The sequence below is a fragment of the Coloeus monedula genome (assembly GCF_965178545.1).
Source record: "Coloeus monedula genome assembly, chromosome: 9".
NCBI classification, from domain to species: Eukaryota; Metazoa; Chordata; class Aves; order Passeriformes; family Corvidae; genus Coloeus; species Coloeus monedula.
In genome coordinates this window covers 8195879-8215749 of record NC_138789.1, presented here as the reverse complement: position 1 = coordinate 8215749, position 19871 = coordinate 8195879, and the positions used below count along the sequence as shown (strand labels likewise).

The window sequence follows — 19871 nt, the reverse complement described above, 5'->3', positions numbered from 1 at the left end:
CATCAGTGCTCCCATTACATTCTACAAACTCATAAAATCATAAAAATAGAAGCTGTATGCTGACACCTGGTTTAAGAAAGCAGGTTTAAGTTGAAAATTAACTAAGAAATATCTTTCATTGTATTATTTAGACCATCAGTGCTCAGCTGAAATTATATATTCTAACCATGTTTCCTGCCAAACCTATTTAAATACACATCATGGTTGAGCAGGCTTTTTCCCTGACATCTGAAGCATGCAAATACACTGAAGATAACAAGGCTGGTATTCCCCATGCATGAATACCACATCAGGACCTTTTCATGTCTAAATACATTTTATTTCAATACAGTTCCATTAGCTCATTTCATTAAACAGTCGGGAATGTTTCATAATAAACACAGAAAACTCAAACAAAAAATTCTGAAATCACAGTAAGCATCCATTTATTTACCAGAAAAAAAATGGTACATGAAAGACACTGAGAAACACCATTATCCTGAAGGAAAAATAAGAATGGGAAGCATAAAGGATCACTCATGAACAACAAGATCTCCATGTATATAAAATATTTAGAATAATTCCTTGCTGTAGCTTTCATACTCCTACTATAACAAATATTACTACATTAAAATCAGACAAATGGGAAAACTCTTATGGATATTAACAATGGATAATTTTTATGTTTACTTTTGCATGGACCAGGCTATTCATGCACTCTCAACACCGGAAAGAGGCATGTGCCTGCATCCATATGCTTGTGACACAGACCCGTAATAGAAAAGAGAGTTGCAAATAGTTTTTCTGACATTTAGCTCTTTAATTTGCTTTCTTAGGAATATACTATGAGCTACAAGCCCAGATGCTCTTACGATTTCCAACAACTGCCTAACACAAATTGTGAGTTCTTTAAAATATTTTAAAAATTACTTTTGATATCTGCAGTAGCTGACGGAAACCACCAATCTCACTATGGAACAGTCACAGCAAAAGTATCAGATTTACACTTCACCAGGAGCTACTGGAAAAGCACTTATTCACAGCTGAGCTGCTCGAGTCATGCTGGCCATTTCTAACCCTGTATTACATCCCAGCCTCACAAGCTCCCAAAGCTATTTCCTCCCTTGCACCAGTTCCTCTCCTCTGCCCAGACCTCAAGCTTATTTTTTTCCTTTAACACCTGTACATCAGAGACGCCTTTCACCCTAACAGATAGATAAATGCAAATGCTCACTTAACACATGCTCTACTATAAGCCTACTCTTCACCTGCTGAGCTGCAGCAGGAAACTTGAATTTAAAACAGCTGTGGAGGATTCATCAACAATATTCTGGCTCCATAAGCATTTCCAACTTTTGTGCTATGGGAATGCAAACAGCAATGTGAAAAGCCTTAAAAGTCCCAAATGAGGAGTTTTATAACAAAAACTGCTAAGCTAAACTCCACGGTTGTTCACCATTATTAATGAAAGAGAAAACCCACTATATTTCAACCGTCATATAAATTTATAGGTAATATATGGCTTTGACTGCTCTGAAATTGTCTATACAGCACTGATAAGTCAATAGCTTTATGTTCAGTTCTTTAAGCTGATCTTCGTTGATTTCTATGGCTTTTTTTCTAACTTGCCTTAGCTTTCCTAAGAAATAAAAGGTCTTACAAGTTTTGTGAACGGATGAAAAAAAAAAAACCACATTAAGTACAAAGCTTCAACAGAACTACAAATTCTAACTTAAGCTCTTAAATTTAACTGCTATGTTAACAACGAATCAAACTTTGCAGTGAAATCCCATGGAATTAAACTTTGAAAAAGTGTGATCTTCTATGACAAAAAAACCAGCATTAACATTTTAAAGACAACATTTCAAATCGCCTTCAGATACTTCGAAACTACATATACTTCATTCTACAACGAACTGCATTTTCCTCCTCTGCTCTCTAAATTCTGTGTAAGCATTAAACTGAACACTATAAGGAACATCTCCTAGTTAATTGAGCAGAGAGACCAAATCCATCACACCGAGCTATGGTTGCAACAAAACAGGCCTGTGCTGCAGCACAGCTCTGACAACATAGCTCTCATACTTCGGAAAATAAGCACCTCTATGTCAACTGGGATGCCAAGAGAACGCTTCCCAAATCACCAATGGAGTGATGCACGATGGCAGCACAGCAGATACCCGACTATATGAACCACACACCTGCCCACCCATTTCTACTGCAGAATTTGCAAGAGCCTGTCTGCTTAAAAAAAAATGTACTGACTGGGGGGCAAAGGCAGCTTAGCTGACGTAGCACAGAATTAGGAGGTAGAAGCACCTAAAGCGGATACCCGAAGAGCTTTGATCGCAGCTGTCAGTCTCCATAAAGACGATAAACACGCGTGACGGGGGAGCCGCGTAACGCCACAGACACGCCCGCGAACGCCCCGCGGGCCCCTCACGCCCAGGTACCCTCCAGAACTACCCCTTTGGCCTCTCCGCATTCCCCGCACGGCCCTGGGGCCCCCCGGGGCTGGCCCAGGGACCCCGCGCCCCGCTCCCCCCGGACCCCGGGAGCGCCACTTGCCTGCGAGGCCGCGGCCCAGGCGGGGCCGGGCGGTGCCGCAGCTCCGGGGGCCGCCGGGCGATGAGCAGGGGAGGCACTGGGGACACAGAGCGGCGGCCGGGCCGCTGCGGGCGCGGGGGGCGGGCAGGGCCGTCCCGCTCGGGCCGCCGGCGCTCCGAGTCTCCGGCTCCAGCCCCGCCCGCCGCGCCCCGACAGCATCGCCGGGACCCGGATGGGGCCGCGCCCCCCGCGCGGTGCCCGGATGGAGCCGCGCTCGGGGCCGGCCCCGCTCCCCGCCGCGCCGCCCGAGGGCCGCGCGCCCGCCGCCCACCCCGGAGCCGCCCCGGAGCGCAGCCTCGGGGCGCGGCGCGGCCTCCCCGTGGCCGGGGCGGTACCGCCGGCGCCCGCAGCTGCCCCGGATCCAGTCCCGGCCGCCGCTTCCTGCGGCCGCCCCGCCTCTCCATGGCGGTGCCCGGCGCGAGTCCTGCCGGGAAGGGAGCGGCGCGGCTCGGCCTCGCAGCCTGAGCGGCGGCGGCGGCGCCGCCATGTCCGGGGGCAGCAGCGCCGGCGAGTGGTGCCTCATGGAGAGCGACCCGGGCGTCTTCACCGAGCTCATCAAGGGCTTCGGTGAGGGTCGAGCGGGGCAGGGCAGGCGGTGGGGGCTCCGCGGGGTTGTTCCCGCACCGGTGGGTGCGAGCCCGCTGTCCCTGCGTGGGGCGCCGGCCGGGCGGGGAGCGGGTGCGGGGGACTCGGTGGGGGCTCCCCGCGGGGCTCGGCTGCCGCAGGGCCGGGAGGGTGCAGGGACGTGAGGCCGGGGGCGAGCGCGGCTCCCGTGACCTCCGCGGCGCTGCCCCGGGCCGGCCCCAGCGCGGGCTGTGCGGTGCGGCTCGGCCCTCGCCGCGGCACGTGTTGCGCTGCTGCTGGACGGCTCGGCAGGGACGTGCCGCGTAGAGGCACAGCATCAGTTAGGTTGGAAAAGACCTCAGAGATGAGCGAGTCCAGCCTGTTCCCCAATGCCATCTTGCCAACCAGACCATGGCACTGGATGCCACCTCCAGTCTTTCCTTAAGCACCTCCAGGCGCGGTGACTCCACCACCTCCCTGGGCAGCCCATTCCAGTGTCTAATCACCCCTAAGAAAAAATTCCTCCGAATGTCCAATCTAAACTTCCCTGGCGCAGCTTAAGACTTAAGGGTGGGAAAGTGTTCAGGTTACAGAGCCCCGGGAGCGAAGACGTTCTGGGAAAGGGCTGTCCCCAGGCTGAGCCGTGGGGCTTGGCAGTGGCTGGATAGCCTTCAAGTGGCTGCCTGACCTTCTAGAATGTTAAACTTTGTGTTGAAATGCGTTTAAAATCTTTGGTGAAACTTTGAGTACGTGGTTATTACAACAGAGAAATCTACACAGGATTTCAGCCAAAGAACCAAAATTATTTTACTCTAGGTTTCATTGATTTATAGTTTCTGTCATGTCTTTTTCTCAGAAATGAAGTCCAGACGGGCTTCTTTGATGTTTTTATATAAGTAATAAATTAAACTTACACATACTAAATATTTTAACCTTTTAGCCTCTGTATTATGTAAATACCTTGCTTGAATGTACAGCATTTTTGGTCTGCTACCATGGGTCTTTGTCTGGAGATAGCTGTTTAAAGTTCTGCTTTGGACTTGCTGATAATGCCTTTAAAAACAGTATTGTTTTCAGTTAAGCAAAGGACATGGAGTGACCAGAGGTATTTTAATCTCCTCTGCTTCTTTTTTAAAATGCAACTGTGTTGTAAAGACAGCATCACCATACACAGGTTCAGAAATTCCTGAAATAATTTCTCTTTACCTGTCTTGTTTTGGGTTTTTTAATCAAGGTGTGTTAAAGCCCATAGATAGACTTTTCCATAGCCTGGACATAAAAGTTACAAACATTACATAATGTCTTTGTGTCTTGACTGGCTGTGTGCCTTTTTAAATGGGTTAGTTGGAGAGACCTGTGTGTTTCCTTATTTCAGGCTGTAGAGGAGCACAAGTTGAAGAAATATGGAGTTTGGAGCCAGAGAACTTTGAAAAATTGAAGTAAGGCACATGTTTTTTATTCACATTCATCTGATGTCCCTGAAAGAATGTGTACTAAACTCAGGTGTATTTTTGGTGGATTTTTTGTTTGGGGCATTTTGTGTTTGTGTTTTTTCCTTTAGTTTCCACAGAAGTTCAGTAGGATTTTGATTAAATTTTATACCTGGCAGTTAAATTGCTTTTTATTAATGCTTTGGTACTTAATCTAGCTTAATTAGGTTTTGAAAGAGATGCTGATAATAGCTAGAATGTGGAAATAGATTCCTAATGTGTTTTGCCATTAGCTTGCATTATATCTTTTAACAAATTCTTGGGCGAATTTCTGTTCCTTGATTTATCTCCCTTCTTCCTCACATCACATGATGTTTCCTCTGTTGTCTTAAATTATTTTCCTGTACTTAGATACTTTTGTAACTCGTTTTTCCTGCAGAACCACTTCCATATGTATGTGAAGGCAAATAGGCCTTTTATAACTGACAATGACTGGTGCCATGTGGAACGATTCTGCCCTCATTAAGCAACATTAATTCTTCTAACATTTTGTCTGTGATGTGTTGTTATCCATGTTCACATACAGGATTTTAAGAGGAAAATGTAATTTAACCTGGGCCATACTCCTGTATCTTGTGCAAATATCCTATGCTTGTAGGATTAATCTTTCAAAAGATGCAGCAGTTGGTACAGATGATGTACTTCTAGAATTTTTGACTGAAGATGCTTGGCAAGCAACACCTGAATGGCAGAAATGTTGCCTAGGAAGGGGTTTATTTGCTGTCTGCACCATCAGAACGTTTACCTGTTTGTCATTAAGTGACAGCTTTGCATGTCCTGGGAGATGGCCAGCTTCCTTCCTCCCTTCCCATTTACACCTGCAATGTTTTACACAGTGTATAAACACTGGGAGTGAAAGAATATAGGAACAGCTTGTTTTTTTTAAACAGCAGGTCCACTGAGAGAATTTGAAAAAATGCATCTCAGACTTCTGGTCAGAGCTTAAGAAAAGTTTCTTATGCAGTACAGATGTATGTTTGCCTTTTGTAGAGAAACCTTTTGTGATGATGACCTTTAGATTTAAGTTGATGAGTAAGTTTTTGTCTTACTGTAACTGTAGATTTGGTAAGAACTATTTCCCTTACTGATAAATTTTTGTGTTCTGGGCATACTGAATACAGTGCAACATGTAATAAAAGCTGTTCACTATTCAAGACATGCAGTATGAAAAGCAAGACACATTTTTACTAGAAGAGAAAACTGGGGTTCTCTCACTTGTTGGTGAGATAACACAAAGCATGAAGTTTCAGGAGAGCTCCTCTTTGGGTATTTCTTCTGTGTCTAGAAGGATTACCAAAACTTTAGCTCCTGCTCTTGTATATGATTGACAAATGCTTTGACAGCTGTTTATCACTAACCAATTGAAATGAGAGTTCTGCAACTGTAAAAGTTGCAGTAACCAGGAAAACTGGTCCTGACTTTTGAAAATTAGCGGCTAAATGATAATTCAGATTGGGATTGTTTAGCACTTACGGAAAGAAGCCTGAATTGTCTTCTGCCTAATTGAAAGAGCACATCTGAAAATTTCAGTGCAAGTTCCTGATATTTAGAAAGAACTAACAGAATTACCATACCAGCGTACAGGTAAACAACAGTACAGGTCATTTTGGTATTTTTCATCAGTACAGGTGACCTTTTTCATATAAATTTTGTTTTTCAGGCCAGTACATGGGCTGATTTTTCTCTTCAAGTGGCAGCCTGGAGAGGAGCCAGCAGGTTCTGTTGTCCAGGATTCCAGACTGGATACAATATTTTTTGCTAAGCAGGTATGACAAGTTCAGTAATTGTTTTAGATGTGTCATGAAACACAGCTTTTAATACCAAAAAAAACCCCTATTTTTTGTTAATATGTACAGAAATTGGCATTTTGCAAGGTGAAATAGCTTCAACAAATTCTGAGAGTAGGTGCTGTGTATTGAAAGGTGATTAACAAAGCAAATCAGTTTGATCTGTCAAGTCAGACAAAAATAGCAGCCATGGAAGAGTAAAGCTCTTATTTATTTGTCAGCCCTCACGCATAGAGTAACTCAGTCTTCTGTGCAGTAAATAGTGTTTTGGTAAATGTTCCCAGCAGAATGAGCAAATTACTTCTTTTGAAACCACTTTCAACAACTTCTTGGAAGAAATCTATTTTGGTTCTGTTTTTATTTCTTGTTTTTCTCAAATGCTCTGAAGCTGGAGCAGTATATGTAGGATAATGCTTTCCTTTAAGGGTTTGCAGACCATTTTGGCATGCAAGTTTTAAGCATTCAAATCAAAAAGGTGAACTTAAATTAGAAATAATAGGAAAAATTGGTTTTGCTGAGGTAATCTATTGTGTTTTATTAAACACAGGGTAGTACTGAAATTCTGTTTTAGAGTTAGCAGACTGCTGTGTGTGTTGTTTGCAAGCAAGAAAAACAAGAGAAAGTGACCAGAATGAAAGTAGGGAGTATTTAACAATGTTTTTAGGTTGTTTCTGAGCCCTGCTTCCAAAACGCTGATAAATGTAATAGTCTGAACAGGAACTGTAACCCTACAGGTGTTAATTACCAAACATTGATATCAAAGGGAAAATTATTAGGATTTCTGTGAACTTACGTAGTCTAGTTGTTGGGGTGTTTAGGGTGGGGTATTTGGGGGGGGCTTTTATTTTTTTGGTTGGGTTTTTTGTTGTTTTATTTCACACCACAAATGCAGAAGTGTTTTGAATGTAAATTTCAGAATATGAAAAAATCTCCACGCACTTCCAGGTAAAAGTATAGAAATAGGGAAAACAATGCAAATAGCTGTCCTGGCCACTCTTTACCTGCTGGTTTATTCCTTTAATAATCACCTTCCTGTTTCATGCTGTTGTGGATCAGCTTTTTTAATGCTGATTCTCTTCATTCTTCCCCTGTTGCAGCTCTTGAGTCCTGCCACACACTGCCCACCATTTTTATGATACAATGATCAGCAGCAGTTTGCTAATGGTCTTTATAGCTTGATAGCTCTCATAGGCACTGGTTTAGGTTGTGATCTCTGCCTCACCAAACTTACTGTTAGTGGCCATGGGCTGTAGCTACAGAACAGCCATGAGGCAAAGAACTCAGGGAAAACCCTTGATAAAACTTTCAAAAGGTGGTTACATGGTGGGAGGAAATTACTCTGATCGGAATCTAGAGAGGGATTTTTTTGGAGGGTGGTTTTTTTTGTTTTAAAGTGAAGGTAAATTTTCCCTCACTCAAGGGATTCCATCTTATTTCCTGAGTGTAGCTGAGGTTCTCCTAGAGTTGTTGTTCTTGTTAATGCTGAAAAGTTTCAAAGCATTTGTCTGCCTGCTCCACTTCTTTTGCCTCTTCCGCCCTCTCTTCCCTTCTTTGAACCTTGACACTGTGTTTAAAGGCAATAAGTAAGAGGAGCTTTCTTGAGCTTTAAGATGAGATTGCAGAATGTACATCACAAAATTTGGATAATGTTAGATTTGATAACAAACCCCACAAAATTAAAGGCTAGCAGTGAGAAGTCTATTTAATAGTTTTCTTTGAAACACTCATATTTTAATATGTTCTTAAGCTGAAACCTCCTTTCTAATTGTCCCTTTCATTCACCTGCTGCCTTTAAAGAGAGTGTGCTAGAGTGACTCTTAATTTTAGTATGGAAAGCAATTTCTAGAAATGTTCTAGAAAAATAGTTCTGCCTGGTTATGCCACTTGATGGCATGGAATAGATGTTTCAAAAGTCATTTGCAAAAAGTTCAGAGTTAGTATCTTTCATTTTTTAGCGTTATCTGTCAGTCAAGTGCAGTGGCTTTGCAAAACCAAAACGTTCCTTGTAGACATGTATGTGCTTGTGCTTCATATCAGTTCAGTTTTGCCTGGACTGAGCTATTGTGACTGAACAACTGGAAATAGGTACAGAGAAGTTATTATTAAAAGTCAACAGAAAGAAACTGCTTTGGATATTTTGGAGGAATCTGTTTAATACCAGTTTAGCTCTGGTGACTTTCACACTGAGGAAAGTTAGCCTGGGTTAGAGATCCAACTTGACAAGCAATGTTTTGAGGACTTGTAGTGTTTCCTTGGGTAAGTTTCCTTGAGTGATCTTATGATTTGCTGCTGATGAGAGCAGGGTGCAGTGAGCTTCTGTGAGCCAGTGCAGCTCATCCCCCAGCAGTTTCCTGTGCACTTTTTCTGGGCTGATCTGTGCTGTACTTTGAGATGTGTCTGTTTAGCGAGTCTATACAGGACAAAGCTGGCAACAGGTGAGAGAGAACAGGGGGTTCTTTATGGTAGTGCTGAAGTTACTGCATTTCTCAAAGCCACACTCTGAATCCTTCTGAGTCACCCAGGAGCACAAAGTGAGATGAGCATTCGTATTGAATGTTTGTATTGTGAAAGAGCAAGTCCTCCCAACCGTTGTGCAACTGGGTTCACATGTATTTTTTATTTCCTCTGTATGTTTTATTCCAGATTTTATGCTGATTTTGCGGGTCTTTCCGGAAGACTTTTTTCTTCATTACAGAAGTGATGATGTAAAATTACATTATGTTCATTTGTAGGCTGGAATCCCGGAACAAATAGGTTAGTTAGGGCAATTTTTATGACATTTAAGGTTATTGATCTGTTGATCCGTATCTTCAAAACTGTCATGACACTGGAGCCTGAAAAATCTCAGCAATTCTTTGTCTCTCTTTTCTTTCTCACGCATTTTCTTCTTTTAAATGTTCCCATCTACAGACATTTGGTACAATTGGTTTTAGTGCAGACATGTTTTCAAGTCTCCTCCTGCCTCCTGGGTGAGCAAGACAAGGTTACTGTTAATATGTAACAACAATTGAGTATAGGAAATTAAATTGTTTCTGTTCAATATTATTATGTGTTCAATCTTAAAAATTGTTTCATTGTGGGGAACTTTAGTTAGAGGTGAAAGGCTACAGCTCTCAAACTGTCTAGTAAAACATCTTTAAAATTGCATTAGGAAACTCAGTTTTGGTAAGAAGCTTGTGCATGCTCACATTTTCCTCATTTCCACTTCCATAGTGATGTTGTAGGTGAATTCCAAATGGCAACTAGATCTTGTTCTACGTTAAATCACAAGTATGCTGGGGGGTTGAATTTTGAAGTCTGTCTGATATGCATGCTTATTAAAGGATTTTTTTTAATGGTCACTTTTATGTGCACTCATGTTAAAATTTGGCCTCCCTGTTATGCCTAGGTATGGTTTGGTCCTCTATTTGAGGCCACAGAACTCTGGATGATCTTACATACCCTTTGAGCTAGGATACCTAGGCACAATGAGGTGAGTTAAGGATACAATTTCAGCCTTAACTCTGAATTCCTGATTTCTGTGTTGCTTAAGTCACAGTGGATACATGATTACACCTACTCAATGTATTCAGCTCCCTGCCACAATGTTTGGAGGAGCTGCATTCTCTGCTGAGCACTGCAGAAGTGTCTCTGGACAAAAAAGAATGCCATTGTTAGACCTGAAACTACTTTTTTTTTGAGTTTAATAAATGCTTCAGCTTTTAGTACAGAAGTATTGGTATCCTGCCTTTCTTAGATGCCATGTATTTATTTTATTTTGCATTGTTGTGACAGAACATTAACTTCATTAATTGGGAATGCCTTCAGAAGGAGTATCTTATGAATGATACTATTAATAACAAAACACTGGTCTCTGGTTATGTTTATGGCACTAATGGAAGCATATGTATTTTTACATTTCCAATACTTAATTGATTTCAAACTCAAAATTTTTGACCCTTGCAGATTTGGTAACATTAAGATAGACCAGATATCTGTGTTAGAGCTAAGTTTGGGATAACAGATAACTTACAAGAAGTACAACTTCAAGACATGAAACAAATCAGGAGGAGATTTTCATTAACTGAATATGGCTGTAGAAAAATTATGTCTTTACTCCAAAAAATTAAAATGGAAAAAAAATTATGTAGGGTTTCTAAACAAGAATAAGTTGTGGAACTTTGTGCTAATGCTGAATTTTTCACATTGAGCTCCTTTAAACCAACTGTTCTGTAATGTTGGGATGTTTAGTAAGTGAAGCCTAGGGATTTGCTGGTTATACTACCAATTGCAGCACAGGCTTGTCCGCAGCTTTTTTGAAAAGCAAAATACATAATCCATCAGGTGGAAGATGTGAGTCAGGAATTTAAAGAGCTTCTACCTAAAGTTGATCCAGAAAGTCAGACTGGATCCCTAGATAAAGGTGCATGCTTAGGAAGTAATGCATCTTACTTAGAGAGTAGCCTAATCAAGTGGTTCCTTGGTTTGTTTTAAGCTGAGCTTCACTTGGGGAAGGGCTAACCTTCTCTTGATACATTTCTGTGTGTATATTATAATTTTCTTTCAAATGTTATTAAATACACCTTGAACTTCTACCTTCAAAATCTCTTAACTATGGGTCTCTGCTTTAAGTTGGAGTCTTGAGTACTGACCAATCTAGTATCTCACCAAGATTTCCTGGACAGAAATATCCAGGCAAATGTTGATATTTCTGGACAAATACAGACAATCCTCTTAATCCTCAAGTCCAAATAAAAATCTTTTGGGAGCAACCTGCGTTTATTATCATGTTATCTGAATGCAGAAAAGGTTTTCTGCTAATGCTGAGGCATCTTAAGTAAGAGATACTCTGAAAATTAGAGAGATGGGTATCCTGAAGGATTCTCTAGATTGTGTGTGGAGCAGTGCTGTGTGCACTGATGGCATTGTGTCTGTGTGACAAATAAACCTGGCACTTGTCCACATTTGGTCCTGCGATCACATCCTCAGCCTGCCCTCTTAACCCTGCCTGTGAGCTACCACTAGCTGGATATTCCCTTGTTCCATCTTAGCAGTTCTCCTGTGTCATCTACATCCAGGAACACACTGGATTTTCATGCATACCACCTGCATTTCCTTCTACTCTTCTGCTACAGGACAGTTATTGCTGCCTTTTGCTTACCTCCTGCCTCTCACTGACTGAAGTTCTTGAGTTCTGTAATGTATTTTCATTTCAACAGCTAGAGGCCACTGCCCCCAGAGCTGCATCTTTTGTATATTGTTTTCTACCAGTCAGACATTGTTCAGCTTGGTCCCTATAGACTTCATCAGACTTATCTCTTACTGTAGTTGGAATACAAAATAGGCTTAAAGGCCAATATTTGATGAGCCTATTAATTCTCTGCCAAGTCTAATTTTTCCTCTGATTTTATTTCCTGTTTAAAGCTTCTGTAACCTGCTATTCAGCAGTTTCAGTGTTGATCTTCCCTCTAGGCACAAAATCTCTGTAAATTTCCCTTCCTTGTTTTGACGCCATTATTGAGTTGTCTCTAAAGAGATCAACTGATTGTTCCATCTTGATTTTTCAGCAAAAGTAGTTGCCATTTAGTCCTGTCCCTCTGTATTAATTATCATTTAACAAATACAGCTTGCTGTAGTGATGACCCTGCCTTCATTGTACCAGCACTGTTCCAACAGTTTGTCAGCACAGGTGTCCCTACCTTCTTTTGCTTCTCTGTCAGCTTAATTACGCTGCATCAGCTTCATGCACTCTGATCCTCTTGGGATTTCCCCGCTTTCATCCTAGCACTACTTTACAACTGTCTCTGATAACATTCTTTAGTTGTATCTCAGAGAATCTTTAGTTCTTTTTCCTATGTCAAGTTGTAGTGGTTTGGTCCAAAATACTCATTACTGTTTATCTTCTGTGAGATAAGAATTAGGAGAAATGCAAAGCAGGCACCAAACTTGAAAGACTATAAAGAAGTTTATTAACAGACCTAAAAGAGGGAGAAAAAAAGAAAAAATTATACCACCTTCAGAACTCTCCTCCTCCCCCCACCTTCCTCCCTTCTCCCACTGACAATGTGAAAAGACAACCCCACACGGGGCCCGCAGCCACCTGTCCCAGCACCGGAAATGAGAGAGAGCTTGGAGGGGGAGTTTGCCTATTCTTAAATGTGGATCACAGAGGTGTTCACAACTTTAAGTGGCTTAGAGAATTGTCCATATTCAAACTGGCCAGCTGATAGGTTCTATCAGTTCCCAGAGGAAGCTGTAAGCACCCCTTAGCAAGGACATCCCTTCCAGGACTATGCTTGCTAACCTATGACAAAGTGTAATTCAAATTATGCCATTCTGCGAGTCTGGAGGTTTGAATTTTTCTGCTGCAGGTTCGTTATTTCAGTGCCCTTGATGGATTTTCCTTGTATGTCCTTTATTTTGCAGCTGTGCATGTTCTAGCCCTTAGCTTGTGTACCTGCAGTTGGTTTGAGTTTTGGTTGCTGTAATCTGTTCTGCATGTGTAGTTGACTCCCTTGATTACCATTTAAGTCAACTAGATTGTATTTTTCTTAAATTAAAAAGTGCTTTATTATTTCTTTATCATCTGCATACAGACATAATCTGAACTGAGAACACCCTGAAGCATAGAAAATAAATTTATGATGTGGCTTTTAGTATTAACATACTAGGTTTTCCTTTGTTAGGGCTAGCTTTGATTGTAGAACAGGTTGCTTGGGTTTTCTCTTTTTTTTTTTCTTTCTCCTTTCTTGTTGGAAGTGGTTTCACATTCACAGCCCTGAACTAATTTTCTTTTTTTTTTTTTTACAAAATTCACATCCTCTCTGGAAGCTTTAAGGTTTAAGTAGCATTTTCAACTGCAAAGTAGTCTCAAAGACTAATGATACATTACTTTTTCCTAACCTATAGCTCACTGAGAAAAAACTGCTAATATAAAGTCTTTCTTGTATTATGGCCTCATACAATTTGATTACAGTGCCTTTAGTTAAATCTCAAATTATATTTAATAATCCTTGTAGCCTCTTTCTTTAAATACAGTGTTTTAGTTTGGTTATTAGTAAACAACATTAAAGACATGGCTTTAATATGAAGGGGGTTGCTTATATTTTCTAAAAGTGGAGTATTTAATACTGAAGTGTAATGGTGTCAAACTAGTGACTTAAACATTGACTTGAAAAGGATAGGTATATTGCAAGTAAAGAAACAATTACATTATTCAGCTAATCATCACTTAAACAATCTCTACATCTTGGAACACTTTGACGTTTTATTAGTTTATCCCTCGAATATTTGAAATTTTTTGTCCAATAAAACCTTCTAATAAAAATTCTATGGTCCATAATGTGCTTTACTGCTTCAAATTAAATTTTTTGACCTCCTACTCCTAGTAGGAGATTGATTATTTGAAGGAATTTTCTTGGGAGAGTTGACTTTTTTTAAGGCCATAGTTAAAATAACACTATTTGGGCAGCTTGCTTTGAATATTACTGTGAGTTTTTCCACAGAGATCCAAGGATTTTTGCCTTTCTTCTATGCCTTTTATTAATCACTTCAGACAGTGGAATGACAGTTTCTGAGGACAGCTGTGAAATACGAGTTTTATCAATGAATTGTATATGACAGCCATGCAGAGCTGATTTTATTACAGCAAAGGCTTTTCTGTAGCTACCCAGGCAGCAAATCCAGTGTGGGTTAGAGTGCAGCTCTAATGTGAATCAGCACAGGAAGTGTTTGTAACAAAAACAAACCCAGTTTGGAGTGAACTTTTATCACCACTGCTGACCAAATTCTCCATGCTTTTTTCTAGGTCATAAATAATGCCTGTGCAACTCAAGCCATAGTAAGTGTGCTGTTAAACTGTGCTCATCAAGACATTCACCTAGGAGAGACCTTGTCAGAATTTAAAGAATTTTCCCAAAGCTTTGATGCTGCGGTGAGTGCCTGCTGTTTTCTGCATTTTGAGTGTCCCAGTATTACAGCTCTGGTGGTTTACAGGTGTTTTGTTACTTCCTTTCAGATGAAAGGTTTGGCACTGAGCAACTCAGAAGTGATTCGGCAAGTCCACAACAGTTTTGCCAGGTAACATATGTTTTAAATCTGGCCAAAATTTGAGCAAATCCTTTTTAATCTCAGGGGTTTTTAAATTTTTTTTGCAGACAACAGATGTTTGAGTTTGATGCAAAGTCTTCAGCAAAGGAAGAAGATGCCTTTCACTTCGTAAGCTATGTTCCTGTTAATGGGAGGCTCTATGAGCTAGATGGCTTAAGGGAAGGACCAATTGATTTAGGTAACATTTTACATTTTTTCTGAACATCCTTCATTTTAACCATAGCTTTTTGCAACAAATTGGTCATATGTTATAGGCTCAAAGCAAGTTATTTATTAAAATAAAGAATATCTAGGGAGTTTTCTGAATGTGCTGTAGGCTTGTACTTCCTTGCAGTCATTTGTATTGTTTTAGTTTTGTTGGTCTGAAAATACAGTTTTCTCCCTGCTTCCTCCGTGTCTCTGGTGCTCTCTCTTTTCATTCAGTAACCAAATGATCAGGTCCTGCAATCCCTTCCAAAACCTTGATAGTTCTGTTGCAAGTGAGAAGTTTACATAAAGGGAGAATGTATACAGCCAACTCCAGATACTTTTTTTACATTATGTGGCTTGTGTTTACTCACTGCCCTCTTTCTTCTTAGACAGCAAGTGTTTTCCTAATGGTTTAAAAGAAAACTGCTTTATTCTCTCTAAGACTGGCTCATGTTTTGTAATCTTTCTTGAGATATGTGTGCCCTGTTGTGTCTTGAAAAGCTCTGCAGTGCCTATCGTGTCTGTACTTCAGAGCCTCATACATTGTCAACATGTTCCACACTCCATTCCTAGAGTGTTTTCCCAGTGTTGTTGACAATTTTATTTATGTTTAGGCGGAGCAGTGGGTTGCTGCTTAATCTTGTCTTTAGTCTGTCTGGAGATCCTGTACAGTCTGCAGACCTAACAGTACCATCATTTGTATGGTCACAAGATCATGAGTCTCTAAATTTACTTTAAATTTAGAAAATTTTTAGATCTCGAAATTGCAAAAGAGGCATTTCCAGCTTAGGAAATCACCTGTAGGTATTCTCTCATATATCTTGGAATCTAGTTCTCTATCATATATCCTTTTATAGTTTTTCTTTCTGCCTGACTTTTTAGCGTTGTATTGCATCTACACAGACAAAATCAAGAGTTAATATTAAACAGCTGTACCTGTCCATAGTGATTTCCTTTGCTGTTTACTTCAATGTTGTCATACCAACTAATTTCCCTTGTGTCATAAAAACCTTACATCACATACTTTCCCCCGCCCCATAATTTCTTGTTACCAACAAAACAAATGTTAGATGCTTATGCCCTTAAAATTTAGCTTTGTTCCATTGCTTTGGCCACTGCATTATCTAAATATTGTTATTAATAAAATATCTTCCACCTCCTGAAAAAGCCACCTGAGTAATTTCAGACCTCAGTAGCTAAAGAAATACTTGTTAAATACTCTGAAGTTGCTGCATAAGGCTGAATTATACGAGTCGGCTTTGCAATACATTATGCAAAGATGGTGAATTTTTTCCTCTGTTGAATTTTGCAAAGATGATGAGTTTTTTCCTGCTTTTTCCCCAGGTGCATGCAATCAGGATGACTGGATAAGTGCAGTGCGGCCCGTCATAGAGAAGCGCATACAAAAGTAAATGGTCGTGATGCCTTTAAAATATAGCACCTTACCTATGCTTCAAATTCCATAGTCCTAATTTCCCTCAGTTAAAAGATTTCAGCTGAATTTCTAAGCAATAACTCTTACATGTCATTTTTTATGCATATCTCTGTGTGACTTGAGAACCTGTTGTCCAGCATGAGGCAGATGATAGATAAATCTCAAATGCACTGGGCTGCTGCATAATTAATCCAAGTGGGTGTCTGTGTAGTGAAGAGAGATCCTACAAGTGCTCTGGAAAAGAAGATTGTTTTCTCTGTTACACAGCTGTGGGTCTTTGGGAGTGAAAGCTAAGAGTGTCATGACCATGAATAACATTTGCCCATGAACTTAAAAGCACTAAATAGTCATTCTCTCCATACAGCTGGTATTTAGAGATAACAACAAGTTTTTCTTAGGTATGTGGCTTGTCTTGGAAATTTAAGCTAGAAAAACATACTATGGAACTTTCCTACTTCTTAATTCTGGTTCCAAACTGCAGTCCCGAATTTGTTAGAAATAAAGTTGATTTTATGCCATTTTTAGAAAACAGCTCCAAGTTTTTGCTTGAGGACTTTTTTTTTTTTTTTTTGATAAGCAAAACAGGACTACCAAGTTGCTTTTGGAGAATTTAACCTCCAAAAGGCCTGCTAGTCTAATTGTTGAATTAGACACTCCACTGTGTGGAGAAGTCTCCAATATTTTCTAACAAGTAATAGTAATGAGAAAGTAAAAACTATTATGTGCTGCAGTCTTCTGTAAGTTCTGTTGTCATGTTTTCTTTTCTTTTTTGGACAGTTTCAGTATTTGTTTTGTGACCACAAACAGGAATAGTAAATTTCGGGGAGAGAAGGTTATTGGGAGTTACATATTGGAGAGAGGTAGTTTGCGGGCTGATTTTATTTTGTGGCAAGACTGGATCTGTAGCAAACTTAACTTAATTAGACCCATTTAAAATGTTCTTTCCGTGAAATGCATTCCTTAAAGTGAAATCAAGGAGGGGGCTTTTGAGTTGTCATGTTGGTGACTAGTTTTGAAAGTGGGTTGTCTTTGTTGTTTTGTTTTTCTGTTCCACATTTAGATACAGTGAAGGTGAGATAAGGTTTAACCTGATGGCTATCGTGTCTGACAGGAAGATGATATATGAGCAGAGGATTGCAGAGCTACAGCAGCAACTGGCAGAGGTAGGCCATGGAATTGAAGTTGCTAAAGTAGTTCTCTCATAGTTCTGTGTGTTGGCTTTATTTTTCACTTCCCTTCCTCGCTCCAAATGGAGTCGAACTAAAAAAAGCAGGGAGTGATTGCTACAGATGTGGATGCACTCAGTGCTGCAGCTCTGAGCTGAGCACTCAGCACAGTGTGAACGTGTCATTTTGATTTTCTGCCTTGACTCATTTGCTGTGGTGCTGGAACTGTTCTTTTCCCAGTACCTGAACTAGTCTGCTTGTAACTAACTGCAGAAATTCCTGGAATGTTCCCATAACTGTAAACAAAACTGAATCTTTCTGTGATAGAAATACTTCTGAGACAAAACTTGCTTTAATTAAAAAAAAAGAAAGAATTTAAAAATGGAGTAACATCATCCATTTAAATTTTTGTTTTGTGGAAGGAGGAGCCTATGGATACAGATCAAAGTAGTAATATGTTAAGTTCTATACAATCAGAAGTTGCAAAATACCAGATGTTAATTGAAGAAGAGAACCAAAAATTAAAAAGATATAAGGTATGTAGCTTTTGCTTTTCTGATGAAATTATTGGAACAGTTGTAAGAAAAAGCCAGCTTTTATATATATGTGAGAGCTTTGCAATTAATCTGAAGGAAATGGATGGGGACTAGAAGATAGTTCAGCCATGTAATAATTCTGTTAATGCTTTTAATTTATTTTTAGATTGAAAATATTAGGAGAAAACATAACTACCTGCCTTTCATCATGGAATTATTAAAGACTCTAGCAGAGCACCAGCAGTTAATACCATTAGTAGAGAAAGTGAGTATTTCCTAGCTGACCGTATGTTTCTGTGACTCTTCCTACGTTCTCTGTTAGATGGACGAGCCCGTGCCATTCGTGCTGCCGCGGTCTTTGGCCGGGAGCGCTGCCCTGCGGCCGCTGTAGCGGGCGGTGACCGCGCGGTGGCAGCCGTGGCACAGCGCTCGAGTTGGAGCGCTCCCTTTCCCTTGCTCCCGTGCTCGTTCCCTGCCTTGGCTTCCCCCCTTTCTAAGGTATCTAGCCATTAGCATTGATTTACTGCTAAGGTTTGTATTAAACTTTAATAAATAAGTGTGTCTGCCACTTTGGCGAGGTTCTTAAACTGGTCAAGTACTTGAACTGTACTCGGCTTTCTGTGCTGGCATGCACTTAGGCTTGAGTGCCAGAGGCAGGATCCCTGATTTTGTACTCACTGAGAAAGGATCTCCGAATCAGTGTAATGAAAAAAGAGCTGTGTATTGTTTAATGAGTGCATTCTTTAGCTGAATTTATTTAGGAAGGTAAATTTGCAGGCCTGTAGTTTATAAGACAGTAGCTTGTGGAGTTTTAATTGTTTTATGTTAACACAAGTCATTTGTAACACCCATCAAGCTGCTTTCACAAGTAAATGACCAGTGAGTTGATGGTAACAGATCTTAATTCTAAATCACTGAATGAGATGCTGTTCTGTTCAATAATAAGCAGTAATCAGCAAAAGCCTGATTCAGAATTAACTAATGTTTTGACAGAAAGTTGTTGGCCTTGCTTCTGAGTTGTCCCCTCTTCTTGCTCAATCTGTTTCTTAACTGAAATCATAACGAGGAAAGTGCCAGTTTCCTGTCAATTTGAACTATTTATGATTGATATAAGTTATGAGAATCTGTCTGCAAATATCTTGACAGGAACTTTAGTGGGGTTTCTTTCCGCTCATTTTAAAGATCTAAACCACTGAGATCTTGTTTGTTTCAGAGTTCAGTTTTGATAATCAGTTTGTCTGAATGTGGTGTTTTCTTGTGACATAAAATATTTCCATTAGGAAGAGATTTTTCTATGTTAAATGAAATTGGTATGGAGGTATGAAAAATGAAGGTTTCAATTATGCTTCTAAAATTGTGCTTTTCCCCTGCAGAAGTTACCCAATCTCAGTTTCTTTTGCATAATTTATTTAAACCTGTATTTTTTCATAAAAGGCTTTATATACTAACCTAGTAAAATAGTAGTAGGATGCTTCTGAAGGGTCTAAATTTACATTTAAATTTTTCATTTTCCAGCATATTTTTAATATTCAGAAATGTAATGAGTGGTCATTCAAAGCTTCAGAATGATCTTTGTCTTATCAGAGCTTGACATCATCTCCCCTTGTTTCCTAGGCGAAAGAAAAACAGAATGCCAAGAAAGCTCAGGAGGCCAAATGAAGATGACTTTGCAAAACACATACAGTTATTTGCTTCTGATACTATTTTCATGACAACCAATAAAACTTTTCATAAACTTCAACTTTTGTCCAGTGCACGTTTGCCAGTTGTGACAGTTTGTCTTGTACTGTTTGCACGGGTCTGACTCTTCCTTCCCCTGCATCTTGTGCATGTGGTACTGCTGAGCAATGTTTAGGTTCTCCTGGTCACATTCAGTATTCACCAGTCTATCTGATTGCTGAAAGCTTGGGAAGTGGACCCAGAAATGTGCAAGGAAAATGTCCCCATTTGTCCCACTTGAACATGTGATAACGATACAAATGCCAGAGGTTTAAGTATAAGCATGAGCTTTCTTTGCTCATCCCTACTAA

At 40.3% G+C, this 19871-nt stretch overlaps 1 protein-coding gene across 3 annotated transcripts; it reads left to right on the top strand.

Moving 5' to 3' along the window:
- Nucleotides 1-2800: 2800 nt before the first annotated feature.
- On the top strand, nucleotides 2801-19582 carry UCHL5 (ubiquitin C-terminal hydrolase L5). 3 transcript variants are annotated; one of them, XM_082286705.1, is made up of 11 exons: nucleotides 2801-3153; nucleotides 4526-4589; nucleotides 6301-6406; nucleotides 14214-14339; nucleotides 14424-14485; nucleotides 14563-14693; nucleotides 16049-16112; nucleotides 17200-17302; nucleotides 17728-17841; nucleotides 18008-18106; nucleotides 19456-19582. In XM_082286705.1, exons 1-11 carry the CDS (start codon nucleotides 3072-3074, stop codon nucleotides 19498-19500), a joined length of 996 nt encoding a protein of 331 aa, XP_082142831.1. In that variant the 5' UTR covers nucleotides 2801-3071; the 3' UTR covers nucleotides 19501-19582. The 3 variants fall into 3 exon arrangements, with proteins under 3 accessions (XP_082142831.1, XP_082142833.1, XP_082142832.1); XM_082286707.1 differs by lacking the exon at nucleotides 4526-4589; XM_082286706.1 differs by lacking the exon at nucleotides 17728-17841.
- The last annotated feature ends 289 nt before the right edge of the window (nucleotides 19583-19871 follow it).